This window comes from Oncorhynchus mykiss, chromosome 1 (genome assembly GCF_057628025.1).
Source record: "Oncorhynchus mykiss isolate SJ-2025 chromosome 1, ASM5762802v1, whole genome shotgun sequence".
In the NCBI taxonomy this organism is placed as follows: domain Eukaryota; kingdom Metazoa; phylum Chordata; class Actinopteri; order Salmoniformes; family Salmonidae; genus Oncorhynchus; species Oncorhynchus mykiss.
In genome coordinates this window covers 19,682,193-19,702,439 of record NC_143022.1, presented here as the reverse complement: position 1 = coordinate 19,702,439, position 20,247 = coordinate 19,682,193, and the positions used below count along the sequence as shown (strand labels likewise).

General features: G+C 41.5%; 1 protein-coding gene across 4 annotated transcripts in view; it reads left to right on the top strand.

Moving 5' to 3' along the window:
• LOC110497762 (ankyrin repeat domain-containing protein 13C) overlaps window positions 1-20,247 on the top strand; it is a 61,928-nt gene that overhangs the window by 17,103 nt on the left and 24,578 nt on the right. For 3 of the 4 annotated variants that reach the window (XM_090197041.1, XM_090197085.1, XM_021574151.3), the window contains exon 3: window positions 8,222-8,326. The exons of the other annotated variant lie outside the window; for it this stretch is intronic. In XM_090197041.1, the coding sequence (XP_090053167.1) occupies window positions 8,222-8,326 (105 nt within the window). The remainder of the gene's footprint in view (window positions 1-8,221; window positions 8,327-20,247) is intronic. 4 annotated transcript variants of the gene reach the window in all.

Below are 20,247 nucleotides of genomic sequence, written 5' to 3'. Positions count from 1 at the left end.
ATAAATTGGTCCATGCCAACTGCCAGCCACAAAAGACAATCAGCCAGGCTCTTTTACGCCCTCTTCCAAATGGTTATACATGCAGAGGATGCGCACAGTGCAACAATATGATGAAGTGGGAATATTTCTGCCACCCACATAAAAGAAAATGGTTACAAATAAATGACATTATTACGTGTTCCACCATGTTATTTACATTATTAAATGTCCATGTGGGCTGTGCTATGTCGGTAAAACCTATCATCCTCTCAAACAGAGAATTAGTGAACATAAAAGTTCAATCAGGAGAAACGACAGGGATTATCCAGTCGCAGTACATTTGAATGACCTAAAGCAGGACATTTCTACCTTTTAGATTTTGTGGCATAGAGAAAGTTAAGATATCAGACAGGGAAGGTGATATCAATAACACTCTGAGTAAAATATAATGTTTTTGGATTTTCACCCTCCAGACATTATTTCCTAAAAGACTTAATGATGAAATGCCTATGTATGTTATGTTGTGAATTTGAACATGAATTATGTCCCTATTTAAGATGACTCTGTTTTTCGTAAGATGTACCCAATAATTAATGAAAACTTGCTATGTCCTCATTGTGGTTTTACAGACGTGTTTAATACGTCTTATTTACACACTTTATTTGAATATTTATGAAATGCATATTGTTATATTTGGTAGCACTTATTTGTTTTTCCTTCACCTCCAACCCCTTTTCGATGCGTGGAACAAAAGCTCTGACGAAGGCTGTGAGGCCGATACGTAAGCTTATTAAAGATCGTATCACTGATCTTTAATAAGCTATCAAGAGCAGTGTGCGGTTTCATTTTTCCTTCAAATATATACAATGCAAAAAACAAAAACATTTAAATGGTATTATTATTTCAAATTCATATTTTTCACATTTCCATTAATTCCCATATTCCCACGGAAAGTTTCCACCTCTGATTATTCTCCAAAATGTGCAACCCTACTCACTACGCTTGCAAAGAAGCTAATGCTGCACTGTAGTTTGTGCTAACATTTCTGCCTTCGGCCTGTTTTTGTTTAGAAGTTGTCTCATTTCTTCAGGCTGAGCAAAACCCTATATTCTCATACCCCAAATATCTGTTGAGTAGATTCATGTCAAACCAAATTATTTTCACGATTGAATAGTGTAGAGGTCGCGATAAGAGAACTTATCTGCAGATATCTTCTGGTCTTACTGATGAGGTTATACAGCCGTGGTCCACTCAGTACACTTAGAAAAAGTGTTCCGAAACGGTTCTTCAGCTGTTCTCATAGGAGAACCCTTTTTGGTTCCAGGTAGAACCCTTTTTCAGTACAACGTAGAACTGTCTGTGGAAAGGGTTCTTCATAGAACCCTCTTGGGTTCTACCTGGAACCCCAAAAAAGTCATTCAAAGGGTTCTTCTTTAGAGACAGCCGAAGAACCATTTTGGGTTCTAGATTGCACTTTTTTTTTCTAAGAGTGTAGGATTAGCCTACCCTAGTATAGAACTCTTCCCTTATTTGCCAAACCCTGCTCCTAGGGCCTTGCCTGACAGACATGCCCTGCAGTTCTCTGCCTAATCTAGCCTGTCTGCTTGCTTGCTCAGGCTTATGTAAAGAATTTTCACTACACAATCAGGGAATAGGGCTGTCTGTCTTACGTCATCCAGTAGGATGCTAGTCATGCACTTAGCTGCCAAGACCACAGCGGCCGGGCAGGCAAACTCAGTTTCCTCTACACATTAAACTCCCTCATCAGCTGGCTTGGCCCTGGACAAAGAGGATAAGAATGGATCATGCTGATGCAACACTCACTGACACGTGTTAGCTTTTTGCTTTTCAGTTTGGAGATGGACGCAAGACTTTTTGTGACTCAACATCACCCCATCATCGGAGCACAACTTTATATTTTACTTTATATTTTATAAAATAGGAAACTTTATTATTCTTCATTAGATCTAAAATTGTAAAATAAGTATTTGTTCTGAACTGTCTTGCCTTAGTTAGGTTAAAAATGGTAAAAAAAAACAATATGTTCCCCTCGTTAAAACATGTTTACTTCTCTTTTTTCACTTGTTTGAGGTAGAAAGAGAGAACTTCTACTCATATTCTCTCTAAGTATTTTTTCAAGTAAAGTTAATGTCATGTGCACAAGTACAGTGAAATGCCTTTCTTACAAGCTCCAAACACAACAATCCAGTAATCAATATCAATGTTGCACAAAAAATGATATATGGTAGAACAAAAACAAACGAGAAATAGAAATAAGAACATGAGAAAATAAGAAGCTATATACAGGATCAGTTCCACTCCATATTTACAAAGTGCAGGGATTATGGAGTGATAGAGGTGTGTGTATGTGTGTCATATATATATATATATATATATATATATATATATATATATATATATTTCAGCAAAAAAAGAAAACCCTTTTTCAGGACCTTGTCTTTCATAGATCATTCGTAAAAATCCAAATGACTTCACAGATCTTCATTGTAAAGGGTTTTAACACTGTTTCCCATGCTTGTTCAATGAACCATAAACAATTAATGAACATGCACCTGTGGAACGGTCGTTAAGACACTAACAGCTTACAGACGGTAGAAAATTTACGTCACAGTTATTAAAAAACTTAGGACACTAAAGAGGCCTTTCTACTGACTCTGAAAAACACCAAAAGAAAAATGCTCAGGGTCCCTGCTCATCTGCGTGAACATGCCTTAGGCATGTTGCGATGTGGCCAGGGCAATAAATTGCAATGTCCGTACTGTGAGTCGCCTAAGACAGCTCTACAGGGAGACAGGACGGACAACTGATCGTCCTCGCAGTGGCAGACCACATGTAACAACACCTGCACAGGATCGGTACATCCGAACATCACACCTGCGGGACAGGTACAGGATGGCAACAACAACTGCCCGAGTTACACCAGGAACACGCAATCCCCCCATCAGTGGTCAGACTGAGAATAGGCTGAGAGAGGCTGGACTGAGGGCTTGTAGGCCTGTTGTATGGTAGGTCCTCACCAGCCATCACCTGCAACAATGTCGCCTTTGGGCACAAACCCACCGTCACTGGACCAGACAGGACTGGCAAAAAGTACTGATGAGTCACACTTTTGTCTCACCGGGGGTGATGGTCGGATTCACGTTTATCGTCGAAGGAATGAACGTTACATCGAGGCCTGTATTCTGGAGCGGGATCGATTTTTGAGGTGGAGGGTCATGGTCTGGGGCGGTGTGTCACAGCATCATCGGACTGAGCCTGTTGTCATTGCAGGCAATCTCAACACTGTGTGTTACAGGGAAGACATCCTCCTCCCTCATGTGGTACCCTTCCTGCAGGCTCATCCTGACATGACCCTCCGGCATGACAATGCCACCACTCACAGAACGGGCAGTATGGCTGATTTCCTGCAAGACAGGAATGTCAGTGTTCTGCCATGGCCAGCGAAGAGCCTGGATCTCAATCCAATTGAGAACGTCTGGGAGCTGTTGGATCGGAGGGTGAGGGCTAGGGCCATTCCCGCCAGAAATGTCCGGGAACTTGCAGGTGCCTTGGTGGAAGAGTGGGGTTACATCTTACAGCAAGAACTGGCAAATCTGGTGCAGTCCATGAGGAGGAGATGCACTGCAGTACTTAATGCAGCTGGTGGCCACACCAGATACTGACTTACTTTTGATTTTGACCCCCCCCCCTTTGTTCAGGGACACATTATTCTGTTTCTGTTTGTCACATGTCTGTGGAACTTGTTCAGTTTGTCTCAGTTGTTGAATCTTGTTATGTTCATACAAATATTTACACATGTTAAGTTTGCTGAAAATAAATGCAGTTGACAGTGAGAGGGCATTTCTTTTTTTGCTGAGCTTATATACACAGTGTATTCAGACCCCTTCACTTTTTCCACATTTTGTTACGTTACAGCCTTATTTTTAAACGTTAATTTTTATTTAACCTTTATTTAACTAAGCAAGTCAGTCAAGAACCAGTTCTTATTTACAATGATGGCCTACACCGGCCAAACCATGACGACGCTGGACCAAATGTGTGCCGCCCTATTGGGCTCCCAACACTGCCGGTTGTGATATAGCCTGGATTCGAACCAGTGTGTCTATTGTGACGCTTAAAGCACTGAGATTCCCACGGCACCACTCAGGAGCCCATTTTAAAATTGATTAAATAAAGCTGTCATCAAGGCAAAGGGTGGCTACTTTGAAGATTCACATATCAAATATATTTTTACTTGTTTAACACTGTTTTTGGTTACTACATGATTCCATATGTGTTATTTCATAGTGTTGATGTCTTCAGTATTTTTCTACAATGTAGAAAATAGTAAAAATGAATTAAAACCCTGTAATTTGTAGGTGTGTCCAAACTTTTGACTGGTACTGTAAGTATTGACCCTTTGCTATTTGACTCAAAATTAAGCTCAGTTGCATCCTGTATCCATTGATCATCCTTGAGATGTTTCTACAACTTGATTGGAGTCCACCGGTGGTAAATTCAATCGATTGGACAATGATTTGGAAAGCACACTCCTGTCTATATTAGGTCCCACAGTTGACAGTGCTTGTCAGAGTAAAAACCAAGCCATGAGGTAGAAGGATTTGTCCGTAGAGTTCCAATACAGGATTGTGTCGAGGCACAAATCTGGGGAAGTGTACCCCAAAAAAATGTCTGCAGCATTGAAGATCCCCCAAGAACACGGTGGCCTCCATCATTCTTAAATGGAAGACATTTGGAACCACCAAGACTCTTCCTAGAGCTGGCCGCCTGGCCAAACTGAGCAATCGGGGAAGAAGGGCATTGGTCAGGGAGGTGACCAAGAACCTGATGGCCACTCTAACAGAGCTCCGGAGTTCCTCTGTGGAGATGGGAGAACCTTCCAGAAGGACAACCATATCTGCAGCACTCCACCAATCAGGTCTTTATGGTAAAGTGACCAGACAGAAGCCACTCCACAGTAAAATGTACCTAAAGGACTCTCAGACCATGAATAATAAGATGATCTGTTTTGATGAAACCAAGATTGAACTCTTTGGCCTGTATGCCTTGTGACAGTTCTGGAGGAAACCAAGCACCATCTCTACAGTGAAGCATGATGGTGGCAGCGTCATGCTGTGAGGATGTTTTTCAGCGGTAGGGACTTGGAGACTCGTCAGGATCAAGGGAATGATGAAATGAGCAAAGTACAGAGTGATCCTTGATGAAAACCTGCTCCAGAGCGATTAGGACCCTTAGACTGGGGCAAAGGTTCACTCTCCAACAGGACAACAACCCTAAGCACACAGCCAACACAACGCAGGAGTAGCCTCAGGACAAGTCTCTGAATGTCCTTGAGTGGCCCAGCCAGATCCCGGAATTGAACCCGATCGAATATCTCTGGAGAGACTGAAAAAAGCTGTTGCAGCGATGCTCCCCATCCAATCTGACAGAGCTTGAGAGGATCTGCAGAGAAGAATGGGAGACTTCCAAAATACAGGTGTGCCAAGCTTGAATGGTCACACCCAAGAAGACTTGAAGCTGTAATCGCTGCCAAAGGTGCTTCAACAAAGTCGTGACTAAAGGGTGTGAATACTTATGTCAATATTTCCGTTTTGTTTGGAATATTCATTTGCAAAAAGGCATCAGGATATGTAATAAACAGATTTACAGCAGTGTGATAGTGTGTGTGTGTGTGTGTGTGTGTGTGTGTGTGTAGAATCCTGTGAATGTGCATAGAGTGCAAAAAATAAATAAAATACTAGGGTCAACTCAGTCCGTGTAGATATTTTGTTTGCTATTGGTTTTGGCTTATGGCTTGGGGATAGAAGCTGTTCAGGAGCCTGATGGTGTCAGACTTGATAGACTGGTACCGCTAGCCATACGGAAGCAGAGAAAACAATCTATGGCTTCGGTGGCTGTCTAATGATTTTCCTGGCCTTCCTTTCACACCGCCTGATATAGAGGTCCTGGATGGCAGGGAGCTCAGCTCCAGTGATGTACTGGGCTGTCCTCACCACCCTCTGTAGCGCCATGCGATCCAGGACGGTGCTGTTGCCATACCAAGCGGTGATGCAGCCAGTCAAGATGCTCTTAATGGTGCAGCTGTAGAACTTCTTAAGGATTTGAGGGCCCATTCCAAACCTTTTCAACTCCCTGAGGCTGGAAGCTGAGCTCCCAACTATCCTCTGTACCTAATACCTCCCATTTGTGGAACTACTTTGAATGTATCATTTCAATTTTCCTTAGGCAATAAGATGGCCTCTTCTAGACTACATTCAGGAGTCATCACTATAGCATTTGCCCGAAATGCCAGTTGGCCAGTCTGCCCTTGCATCAGGAGGAGAACTTTCCATTCTCTATGACTGAGGGAGGTATGTCTTGTGCATTCACTGTGACATTTGGCTGAGTAACAAGGCAGAACAACAAGTTTGGACTCGAATGAGAGAGTATACTACTTAGGTTCATTCAGTTGGGTAATAGGGTTTTCTGGTAGACCCATGTTCCCGGGATAAAGAAAGACACTATTGTTCTACACAGAACAATTTATCCATGTGGCTTTTGTTCAATGATTTAGAGTCATCCATTGTAACAGGTTGCCAAAAAGGAGTGATGATAGTCCCAGTTCCTGCCCATGAAATGGCTGGACTATATATTTTCCATTCAGTGGAATTTTTACAAATTCCAATTATCTTTTGTATGTGAATCTCTATCTATCAATACAATTTATGAATGGCATTAGCCAAAGCTGAAACAGAATTGCATGGAGGCCACAATTTCAAGAGATGTCACTTATATTAACAGTCGAAACAGCAGGCCCCATTTTGGCTCTGTTGCTGACAAAGTGCCGATCCCAGGAAGTATAGAAGCTCTGTATTTCACTCACTGCGGTGCTGCTTGTTGTTGACATACAGGCAACACCTGGGTGTTTGGGCTGTTGTATTGTCCCATCAGAATACAAATTAATTGATGTCTGTTTATTTCCTGGCTTAGGATATGTTGTGGTCAAGCCAGAGCTAAAAACAATTGAATTTCCTACAGCCTTCATAGTTGTTTGGCATTGCAGAGCCAAATGTGTGTGTGTGGCTCATCAGAAGGGATCCTAAGCTAATAAAGTTGTAAGTCCATATGAATGCATGAGGTCATGTGGTTTAACAGCACAGTTATTTTCATCCCATTCTTACTCACATTACTCTCATCTATGTTCAAGTTTAACATTAATTGTCCTTTACAGCTACAAAGCATTTGGCTCCTGTATTAGTCAAAATAACTTGCAGGCTACACTGAAAATAGATAGCCTAACAGTGGAATGTATGAGAGTGTAATAAGCCCTTTATAAAATCATAATGAAATAGTTGGATTGGGACGGCTAATATTTCAGAGACAATCCTATGAGGCCTTTTCGGAGGTGTGTATGTGACCAAAATGTTATATTTTTCAATAATTATTTGAAGTGAATTATATTTGAAGTGAAGCCATTCTACCATGTCAATTTATTTATTGCAGACTTCCATTTTTGGAACCGTTCCCTGGAGAAGAGAAGTTAAAATTCTAATTTAGAGCTTGTTCCGAAATGGGCATGGTGTCAGGTTGGAATTAATATTAGCTTCCGGTGCCTCTTTTGTCTTTTTGATAGGGAAGCTCAGTGGAGTTTGAATGAAATACTTGTCATGACAACGAAGGGCTGATGGGAAGCGTTTGGTGGGAAAAATAGTGTACTGTTGACTTTAGACTATGAAGAAATGCTTACTCAGAACCCGCTTGTTAAAGTTTTTGGAGGTCATTAATTTGGTTTCTTTGCAATGCTTGACCCATGTCTCCAGTACAGTGTTTCCCAACTCCGGTCCTCAAGTACCCACAACAGTACATATTTTTGTTGTAGCCCTATACAAAAAAAAAGATTCACCTCATTGAGGGCTTGTCGATTAGTTTACAAGTTGAATTAGGTGTGCTATTCTGGGGCTACAACAAAAGTGTGTGCTGTTGGGGGTACTTACATTTTTTATTTATGTATTTAACTAGGCAAGTCAGTTAAGAACAAATTCTTATTTTACAATGATGGCTTACCCTGAGTTGGGTAAACACTGCTCTAGTCAGCCCACACTGGGCTATGTAGCAGCGCAAATCAGATTAACCATCATCAAATTGTCAATGAACTAAGAAGGCAGTGCTCTCTCCCACTAGCCTTGTCTCTGTAATGACCTGTAAGTCAATTACTGTTGCCTTTTGTTTATTTTTCCCACAGAGTGTGCCCATCTGCTGCTGGCCCACAATGCACCAGTAAAGGTGAAGAACGCTCAGGGATGGAGTCCCCTGGCAGAAGCTATCAGCTACGGAGATCGACAGATGAGTAAGCAACCGCGCCCCGACTCAGACTGGCTTTACTGTGCCCAGTGGCCCCTAAATCCTGACCAGTGTTCCCCCTATCATAGATGGCAGATAGCCTAGCAGTTAGAGAGGCAAGCCAGCAACCGAAGGGTTGCCAGTTCAAACCCTGGTTCTGACTGGAAAAATCTGTTGAAGTGAGCTGGCAACCGGTGGGTTGCTGGTATCAAATCCTAGATGGCATTGCCTGCCGTTGTGCCCCAGTGTGAAGCATTTTGGTGTCAGAAGTCATGCTTGTTTGCTTGAATGCCCCACCTGCGTAGGAGAGAACAACAACTAGGGGGGAAACTTGCTATGAAATTGGCAGATGATCCTGTGCATTCCTCCACATGGCTCTGAGTTGGCACCAAGCTGCCCCTTTTGTCCATCAGGGGAGAAATTCCTCAAGGGCCTCAGGCTTATGTGTTCAGATGAAAAATAATTTATTAGGAAATGCATCTCTCATAGGCTGGGTATAGGCACGCCTCTCACAAGCATGGCCTGGTAGTGTTATGTCAAGCCCCTAAGCTTGTAGAGCTACAGTTGAAGTCGGAAGTTTACATTCACTTATGTTGGAGTCATTAAAACTCAATTTTTCAACCACTCCACAAATTTCTTGTTAACAAACTATAGTTTGGCAAGTCGGTTAGGACTAGAGGTTGACCGGGGCAGAACGACAGATTTTCACCTTGTCAGCTCGGGGGATCCAATCTTGCAACCTTACAGTTAACTAGTCCAACGCAATAACGACCTGCCTCTCTCTCGTTGCACTCCACAAGGAGACTGCCTGTTACGCGAATGCAGTAAGCCAAGGTAAATAGCTAGCTAGCATTAAACTTATCTTATAAAAAACAATCAATCATAATCACTAGTTAACTACACATGGTTGATGATATTACTAGATATTATCTAGCGTGTCCTGCGTTGCGTATAATCTGACTGAGCATACAAGTATCTAAGTATCTGACTGAGCAGTGGTAGGCAGAAGCAGGCGCGTAAACATTCATTCAAACAGCACTTTTGTGCGTTTTGCCAGCAGCTCTTCGTTGTGCGTCAAGCATTGCACTGTTTATGACTTCAAGCCTATCAACTCCCGAGATGAGGCTGGTGTAACCGAAGTGAAATGGCTGGCTAGTTAGCGCTCGCTAATAGCATTTCAAATGTCACTCGCTCTGAGCCTGTGGTTGTTTCCCTTGCTCTGCATGGGTAACGATGCTTCGAGGGTGGCTGTTGTCATTGTGTTCCTGGTTCAAGCCCAGGTAGTAGCGAGGAGAGGGACGGAAGCTATACTGTTACACTGGCAATACTAAAGTGCCTATAAGAACATCCAATAGTCAAAGGTTAATGAAATACAAATGGTATAGAGGGAAATAGTCCTAGAATTCCTATAATAACTACAACCTAAAACTTCTTAACTGGGAATATTGAAGACTCATGTTAAAAGGAACCACCAGCTTCCATATGTTCTCGTCTTCTGAGCAAGGAACTTAAACGTTAGCTTTCTTACATGGCACACTTATTTTTTTCTCCAACACTTAGTTATTGCATTATTTAAACCAAATTGAACATGTTTCATTATTTATTTGAGGCTAAATTGATTTTTATTGATGTATTATATATTAAGTTAAAATAAGTGTTCATTCAGTATTGTTGTAATTGTCATTATTACAAATACATTTTTTTGTAAAAAAAAATATTTTAAATCGGCCGATTAAACGGTATCGGCATTGAAAAATCATAATCGGTCGACCTCTAGTTAGGACAACTACTTTGTGCATGACACAAGTAATTTTTCCAACAATTGTTTACAGACAGATTATTTCACTGTATCACAATTCCAGTGGGTCAGAAGTTTACATACACTAAATTGACCATGCCTTTAAAAAGCTTGGAAAATTCCCGAAAATTATGTCATGGCTTTAGAAGCTTCTGATAGACTAATTTACATAATTTTAGTCAATTGGAGGTGTACCTGTGGATGTATTTCAAGGCCTACCTTCAAACTCAGTGCCTCTTTGCTTGACATCACGGGAAAATCAAAAGAAGAAATAAGCCTGACTACGGTTTGCAACTGCACATGGGGACAAAGATCGTACTTTTTGGAGAAATATCCTTTGGTCTGATGAAACAAAAATAAAACTGTTTGGCCATAATGACCATCATTATGTTTGGAGGAAAAAGGGTGAGGCTTGCAAGCCGAAGAACACCATCCCAACCGTGAAGCACTTGGGTGGCAGCATTATGTTGTGGTGGTGCTTTGCTGCAGGACGGACTGGTGCACTTCACAAAATAGATGGTATCATGAGGGGGGGAAATTATGTGGATATATTGACGCAATATCTCAAGACATCAGTCAGGAAGTTAAAGCTTGGTCGCAAATGGGTCTTCCAAATGGACAATGACCCCAAGCATACTTCCAAAGTTGTGGCAAAATGATTTAAGGACAACAAAGTCAAGGTATTGGAGTGGCCATCACAAAGCCCTGACCTCAACCCTATAGAAGATTTGTGGGCAGAACTGAAAAAGTGCATGCGAGCAAGGATGCCTACAAACCTGACTCAGTTACACCAGCTCTGTCAGGAGGAATGGGCCAAAATTCACCCAACTTATTGTGGGAAGCTTGTGGAAGGCTACCTGAAACGTTTGACCCAAGTTAAACATTTTAAAGGCAATGCTACCAAATACTAATGTATTTGTATGTATGTAAACTTCTGACTTCAACTGTATATCTGTCACATCATTTTGACCCCATATTTGTATTTTTATTTCTAACCCCTGTCCTGTTGTAAAGCAGTAAAGTGCCCGTGTTGTCACCCTACTCTTGGTTGTGAATTAAAGTACAAAGAAGATCATTTTGACAGGCTGAGACTGCATTCTGTCACTCTGAACGTGGCCAACCACAGGTCTGTTCTGGACTTAACTCGCCACAAAGGGAGCTTTTGAACTGCTAAAGTGAGTTAGAGGCCATAATGGAACATTGCACTTAAAAAAGGACTAGGATAAAAATAAAAATAAAAATGTTTTACTTTCTTCCCCTTGTCTCTTTCATTTGGCTGTTCATCATTGTCTCTAGCCTTGTGAACTTCTGCTGGTCAGAGTAACGTTAGCCGAGTCATGAGAAGCATACATTTCCTCTGACTGACATTTCTCATTCTTCAAGAACACACTGCATTTTAGATCATAAAAACTCTAACCTCCTCCCTCTATGGCCAGCTTTGATATATTTTGGGTGTGTAAGAAGCCTGATGTATTGTATGATTCTCCCTCTTTCTTCCCATGGATCCTGACAGTACATCTATGGGAGGGGGAGTGTGCTTTGATGGGTTTCTTTGGGTTTGTGGTTGAGTTATAAAGGGGGACAGGCAATCCTGTGGTATGTACTGTACCTTGAGTGGGATGCATACAGTGGGGCAAAAAAGTATTTAGTCAGCCACCAATTGTGCAAGTTCTCCCACTTAAAAAGACGAGAGAGGCCTGTAATTTTCATCATAGGTACACTTCAACTATGACAGACAAAATGAGAAAAAAAAATCCAGAAAATCACATTGTAGAATTTTTAATGAATTTTAAAAAACCAAGCTGCTTACCTATTGCAGATTCAGTCTTCCCAGCCTGGTGCAGGTCTACAATGTTGTTTCTGGTGTCCTTTGACAGCTCTTTGCTCTTGGCCATAGTAGAGTTTGGAGTGTGACTGTTTGAGATTGTGGACAGGTGTATTTTATACTGATAAGTTCAAACAGGTGCCATTAATACAGGTAACGAGTGGAGGACAGAGTGGAGGACATTCTACTCTTAAAGAAGAAGTTACGTTTCTTTCCTCTTTCCGTTTCCCCTAAAAAGCAGAACATTCGATTGTTGTGAACTCAGATAGGAAACAACACCTTCACTTTGCTGATCCTCAACACTGTTGCCCCACAAGGATGCGTGCTCAGCCCCCTCCTGTACTTCATGTTCACCCATGACTGCGTGGCCACGCACTCCTCCAACTCAATCATCAAGTGTGCAGACGACACAACAGTAGTAGGCCTGATTACCAACAATGACGAGGCAGCCTATAGGGAGGAGGTGAGGGCCCTAGTGTGGTGTGCCAGGAAAATAAACTAATAAGAAATAACACAAAAAAATGGAAAACTTGAGAATGCATAACTATTCACCCCCCCTCCAAAGTCAATACTTTGTAGAGCCAACTTTTGCAGCAATTACAGCTGCAAGTCTCTTGGGATATGTCTCTATAAGCTTGGCATATCTAGCCAATTGAGCAGTTTTGCCTTAAAGAATGGGCAAAAATCCCATCTCCTTCAAGTTGGATGGGTTCCGCTGGTGTACAGCAATCTTTAAGTCATACCACAGATTCTCAATTGGATTGAGGTCTGGGCTTTGACTAGACCATTCCAATACATTTAAATGTTTCCCCTTAAACCACTCAAGAGTTGCTTTAGTAGTATGCTTAGGGTCATTGACAGGGTCTTGGCCAGGTCGCAGTTGTAAATGAGAACTTGTTCTCAACTGGCCTACCTGGTTAAATAAAGGTGAAAGAAAATATAAAATTGTCCTGCTGGAAGGTGAACCTCCGTCCCAGTCTCAAATCTCTGGAAGACTGAAATAGGTTTCCCTCAAGAATTTCCCTGTATTTAGCGCCATCCATCATTCCATCAATTCTGACCAGTTTCCCAGTCCCTGCCGATATCCCGTACCATATTCTTTCCATTTTTTAGTAATGGATTTAATGGTGTGCCGTGGGATGTTCAAAGTTTCGGATATATTTTTTTTTATAACCCAACCCTGATCTGTACTTCTCCACAACTTTGTCCCTGACCTGTTTGCTGAGCCCCTTGGTCTTCATGGTGCCGCTTAGTGGTGTTGCAGACTCTGGGGCCTTTCAGAACAGGCGTGTGTGTGTGTGTGTATGTATGTGTGTATATATATACTGAGATCATGTGACAGATCATGTGACACTTAGATTGCACACAGGTGGACTTTATTTAATTAATTATGTGACTTCTGAAGGTAATTGGTTGCACCAGATCTTATTTAGGGGCTTCATAGCACGCACCAATTTTCAGTTTTTTATTTTGTAGAATTTTTTGAAAAGTTATTTTTTAAATTTCACTTTACCAATTTGGACTATTTTGTTTATGTCCATTATATGACATCCAAATTAAATCCATTTAAATTACAGGTTGTAATGCAACAAAATAGGAAAAACGGCAAGGGGGGTGAATACTTTTGCAAGGCACTGTATGTGACAAATTAAATTTGATCTCCAGGGTCTATGGATACCCACCATCCATTTGGTCTGTGTTACTTGGTAACTGTTTTAAAGGAGAGAGGCACTCATTATTTCAAATTATTTGATGTTCGGCTACACTTCGACCTGTGTTGGTTGATGCGCGCACCTACCTTCTGACTCACTAACTGTGTAGTTCCAAGGCATCATGGGTCTCTTATCACATTGCCACGCCACCCTCACTTAAATGAATCACTTTTATTCTTAGCTGTTGACTCAGTTCCTGCAAATCTTGTAAATGACTACAGTAGGTGTATAGGCCTGGCCCTGTCATATGACCTGGCTGTCAGTAAGGCAGGAGAGTAGTAATGAACAGTTTTCCATATTCAGTGTCATAAACATGTAAAAGCTAGCTAACATGGCTAGCCTAGAAAAGCAATGCAATGCACAGTGTTTTAGATACATTAGCAGGTCAGCACTTCTCTTGGTCTGGTAGGGAAGTGGCAGCTGTCTGTGTGAGGATGGAAACATCTGAGTGAATGAGGCCACTGAAAGTTGCTGATATCACACTTTTCCAGGAAGTAGTGATCTGGTCTTTTTAGAGATTCTAAAATCCCATATTCAAAGTGCCTTTATAAAAAGACCAGACCAGTACTGAATCTGTTTGTTTTTAGCCAGATGGTAGACTTACTGTATATTGCCTGACCACCCAAACTCCTTTCTCCCGGCAAATGCTACACCACTCCCACATATGTTAATTTCTCCTCCGCAATGAGGCTGGATCTTAGTACCACGACAATTACCATTCTAACCCCCCCCCCCCCCCCCCCCCCAAAAAAAAAGAAAATGTGTCATTGGCTTTGCTACTCTGATTGGTTAGAGATGATCCAATCTCTGATTTACTTTTTGTGCTAGCACATAACGTTCTGAGAATCATGTTTCTTAGGTGAGAATTTCAGTACTTCAGCAAAACGTTTTCTGCATGTTTCCTCATGGTTCTATTTAAAGTCATGTTCACATTAAGAAAACTTACCATAAAAACCCACAAGAAAATACTAAGGTTCAAAGAACATTCTAAGAATGTTATTTTAAAACATATACATTCCGTTCTCGGCATCAACAAAACTCTACCCTCTATCTTAAGTGTGTTCAGGTGTGTTGGCTTCGCCCACTAATTGGCCACACCTGATCTTAATGAGTGCTAGTTTCCTTTGAAATGGGGTCTGTTTGAATAGACAAAAATGAAAAGCTTAGGTAGCTCCATCCTTGTGGCGCTGTAGACTAATTCCATGGATTGAGAGCAGAAGATCGTAGGTTTAAATCTCACAATAAAAAATAAATGTTTGTTTTCAAGTGTCCTACCTGTGCTTGGAGTTCAAAACAGTTAACCCAAACTAAGCCAGCAGTGTTATTAAGTCTTATTTCTTTAAAAAAAAAATCCTCTTTTCTCCTCAATTTTGTGGTATCCAATTTTTGTAGTTACAATCTTGTCTCATCGCTGCAACTCCCGTATGGACTCGGGAGAGGCTAAGGTCGAGAGCCGTGCGTCCCCCGAAACACAACCCAACCAAGCCGCACTGCTTCTTGACACAATGCCCACTTAACCCTGATGCCAGCCGAACCAAGGAAACACCATGCACCTGGCGACCGTGTCAGCTTGCACTGCGCCAGGCCAACCACAGGAGTCACTAGTGCGTGATGGGACAAGGACATCCCTGCCAGCCAAACCATCCCCTAACCTGGACGACGCTGGGCCAATTGTGCGCCGCCCCATGGGTCTCCTGGTCATGGCCGGCTGCGACAGAGCCTGGACTCGAACCCAGAATCTCTAGTGGCACAGCTAACACTCTGATGCAATGCCTTAGACTAATGAGCCACTCGGGAGGCCTGGTGTTAAGTCTTATGTTCTCAGAACGTTATTTAATTACCTTAACCTGTAATTTCCATTCTCAGAACGTTAATAAAACCTCATAGGAAAACTTTCAGAGAACCATAGTAAAACATTCTCAAAACCTCCCTGCAATCTAAAAATGTACGTTTACAGACTAGGCTACATTTTCTCAGAACATTTAAAATGGTTTCCTTTTTACCGGTCCAAAAACATATGGATTCTTTCCCAGAACTGATGGGAATCCAAAAATGTAAGTTCCCACAACTTCCAAGGAACCAAAGTTACTAGCTGGGGATAGAGCAGCAAAATAATAACGTTTGAGTCAGGCAAAGACTTACTGTAATGTGGTCTGTGTGTAGCTGGTGTAGAGGAGTCAGGCGCAGGACAGCAGATATAAGTAAATAAACGTACTTTACTCAAAATATACAAATGCGATACAATAAAGAGAGCCCACATTAACGGACCATACTACATACAAACAATTACTCACAAACAGAAGTGGGGGAACAGAGGGTTAAATAATGAACAACTAATTGGGGAATTGAAACCAGGTGTGTAAGACAAAGACAAAACAAATCGAAAATGAAAAGTGGATCGGTGATGGCTAGAAGGCCAGTGACGTCAACCGCCGAACGCCGCCCGAACAAGGAGAGGGACCGACTTCAGCGGAAGTCGTGACACATACAGTGCCATCAGAAAGTATTCATACCCCTTGACTTATTCCACATTTTGTTGTGTTACAACCTGAATTCAAAATGGATTAAATAAATAAAAAATCTCACCTATCTACACACAATATCCCATAATGACAGTGACATTTTTGCAAACTTATTGAAAATTCAATACAGAAATATTTAATTTATATAAGTATTCACACCAATGCATGTTAGTATCACCTTCAGCAGTGATTACAGCTGAGTCTTTCTGGGTAAGTCTCTCTCTAAGCGCTTTGCACACCTGGATTGTACAATATTTGCACATTTATTATTTTTCAAACTCTTCAAGCTCTCTTAAGTTGGTCATTGCTAAACAGCCATTTTCAAGTCTTGCCATAGATTTTCAAGCCATAGATTTTCAGAAACATTCAATGTCATAACATGAGGCAGCCACCACCATGCGTGGCACTCAGTGATGTGTTGTGTTGGAATTGCCTCAAACAACCCTATTCTGTACAGACTTCCTTCCTCCCTAAATTGGGGGGGACGGGACTATGTACAGAAAGTGCTGACATTTCTAAACGCTTTACCCGATGGATGAAAATAACCTCAAATTAAAGCTGACCGCCTGTACTTTAACTTCATAATCATTGTTTAATTTCAAACTTTGAAAAGAAAAATGCTTAATTGTCCCAAAAATGTACAGAGGGCACTGTAATTCATATATGCCTAAAAGTACCGTAGAGCTCTTTTTACTTGCATACAATATAGCTGGATCGCCCCATCCTTCCCCTAGGCGTTCGCCACCCTGCAGCACCCCAACACATCCCACTCAGCTTTAGGATCTTAGTGAAACATTCATTATTGTTTTCAGGTGTTAGGCCAAGGCCAGAGTGACAACCAACAGTACGATAGACCCCCAGGGCCAGGACTGAGCAGCCCAGCAGCTAGGGATTGCCTAAAGAGGTAGCTCCCCTGACGTGGGCATGTTGTCAATACAGACTATTTTTGTCTTACAGTATTCCATAGAAGGCATCCATACCTTGTGAAAGTTGCAAAGTATACCCTTAATCTTGTACTAAATCTAATCTAGTGATACATAACTTGACATTTCTGCCATCCATTGTGACATTGTGGGAGGATAACCAACCATCCAATTAATGGCAATGCATTTCTTAGGTGCTATAAATGCTAGGCTACACAATTTTATCTGATAAGTATCAACATTTCCAAGTAAAAAGGGAGAAGGGAGAATCTGTAGACCTGCTGAGTTAAAAGAACATACTCTTTGCCAGAATTCAGCCAGCTTCACAAGAGCATAACATTATGCAAATATGTCCTCTTGTGTTTTACACCTCCAGCAGAGGAATGACATTTCTGAGTGTATGAAATTTGCAAAATGTTCTAAAAACCTGTTTTCGCTTTGTCATTGTGGGGTATTGTGTGTAGATTGAGGGGGAAAAAATATTTAATCCATTTTAGAATAAGGCTGTAATGTAACAAAATCAGTAAAAAGGGAAGGGGTCTGAATACTTTTCGAATGCACTGTATGTATCTATTCATCATCATCAATAGTGTCTCCTAGGTCTTCCTTACATTTTAGTTGTACATGTTTTGTATCATCAGGAAAAGCCTCTAGCAACCCTTGATACAATGTGGAAATAAAATTATAGGTTTGTCAGACTTCCTTAAAATAGTTTCAATGTTTGAAGTTTCTGGCTTGTCCAGTGTTTGCTGCACAGAGAGAATAAAGTGTTGCATCTGCAAAAGTTCACCTTGGCGACACCACAGACTGCTCTTCCCTGGTTGCCTGACCCTGCTGAGACCCCTGTCACCATCTGATCCTGCTATAAAGCATGCCAAAGAATGACCTTGGTGTACATTTACACATTGATTCTATTCTTGGATAATATAATGGTTCAATAATTGAAGTCACCATTATTCCCAGATCCCAGACTGTAGCTTTAAGCTTTAGTCATGTAGCTACTGTAGGCCTTGAAAATAAAAGAGAGCCGCACACTCTAGGAGCTCAGATGCAAAAATGTAATTACCAACGTTTCGACAGCCAAGCTGTCTTCATAAGGGTGACCATCACCCTGATGAAGACCGCTTGGCTGTCGAAACGTTGGTAATTACATTTTTGCATCTGAGCTCCTAGAGTGTGCGGCTCTCTTTTATTTTCAGGTTTTCTACTCCGCTAGCCAGCACCTTGTCTTAATAGGTGTGCGTTTCTTTTTCTTCTAGATCGCTACTGTAGGCCTACCATTAACTCAAGATGGAACTTTGTATCAATTCACTGATTGTTTTAATATACTGCAAAATTCACTAGTCTTCCCTGGCTGTCTGACCCTGCTGGGACTCCTGTCACAATCTGATGCTGCGAAGACATGATGAGCATAGTGTTGTGTACTGACTGTGCGCCATGACATTGAAGCCTGTAGAGCTGTTTAAGCCGTGTCGGAGTAGAGAATTAGCTAGGGAAACTGACACCTCAATAACGTTACTTTGCTATATTGACTGTAATAAAAGACATACATTGCGCTGTCAAAAAACATAAGTATTGGTCTTCATTAATTTGGCCACTGGTTTCATCATTTGACTTAGGTCTAATGTGATTGAGGGTTAAGTTAGTGAGCTAGCTAATGTTAGCCAACTTTTGGCTAGCTCTAATGGTAGCTACATCAACTGGCGAAAACTAGCCAAGTTAATTTACTTCTGTTGAAACAGGACAAAACAAAGGCTACAAAATATTTCCATACACACAACAGCTGTTATACTGCTACCTGACAGATACTGAGATAGCTAGAGGCTATCGCTGAACTGTTTGTGGTAGCTACTGTAGCAAAATCATTCACTTCAGACAGAACTTCAGTCGAGAGGGGATGAAACATTAGCTACTTCCTGTTAAGTCAAACAGCAGTTACCTTGCATCAGCCAAATACAGAGTAGCCAATTTCTGCACTGCTTGCTTTTACAACTCAGAGAAAATGCCCAACACACACAGACAGCACCTGCCTCTGTTCATCTCTCCTATAAACCAGCCTTTCAGAAGCTTTGCCTTCACACAGCCTATCCGTACGTTCTGTGGTGTCCGCATGGTCCTAAAGCACACCCTTAATGTATCACAGTACAATGTTGAAACTGGGGGGGGGGGCAAAAATGCCATTTCAGAATGTGGTGGGGTCATGTCCCCAGTGAAAGTTGGGCCGCTAATTTGTAAACATTTCTAAAAACAGAATTCCACTTTGACATTATGGGCTATTGTGTGTAGGCCAGTGACACAACATTTCAATTTAAACCAATCCAAATTCAGACTGTAACACAACAAAATATGTAAAAAGTCAAGGAGTGTGAATACTTTCTGAAAGCACTGTAAATCCAAAACAGAAGTGAATAAATTGTTAGCCGGTTGTTTCACAACCAAAAGTTGGTCAACGCTTTGTTCACCACAGATAGCAGGTAGCAGATTTTAGCAAATTAGTAAGTTTTACAGCAGGAACATAGTTATGTGTTTTCTCCCTATATACTTGTCCACAGTCCACATGCTTTGTTTTCACACAACTGTGTGTCAAATTTATGTGCTCACTAAAAGCCTATCACTGTTTCTTTCCTCTAGTTTTTATAAGGCAGGGGTCACACTTGAGCCTGAAACAACTTCCTGTTTGGATGAGAAGTGAACTACACCCTGGCTTTGGGCAGTACAAAAGAGCAGAAGGACCTTTCTCATGGCAGTACAGTGCAGAGCAGTCAAAAGTAGCCTATTTGAGGACCTAAAGGAAGACCTACATTTTAGCTGCTGTCTCATGATGTGAAGATAGGCCTTTTATCTTCTCCATCACCATCTTTTTCTTGGTCTTATTTGGAGTGATGTTTTCCTCAATTTCAGGAAGATTCCAAATGTTTTACACCCAAGTCATAGACTGTTTTCTCTGCAAGCATATCTCATATCTCCGTCACTAGCTTTAAGCACCAGCTGTCAGAGCAGGTCACAGATCACTGCATCTGTACATAGCCCACCTGTAAACAGCCCATCTATCTACCTCACCCCCATACTGTATTTATTTATTTATCTTGCTCCTTTGCACCCCAGTATCTCTACTTGTACATTCATCTTCTGCACATCTACCATTCCA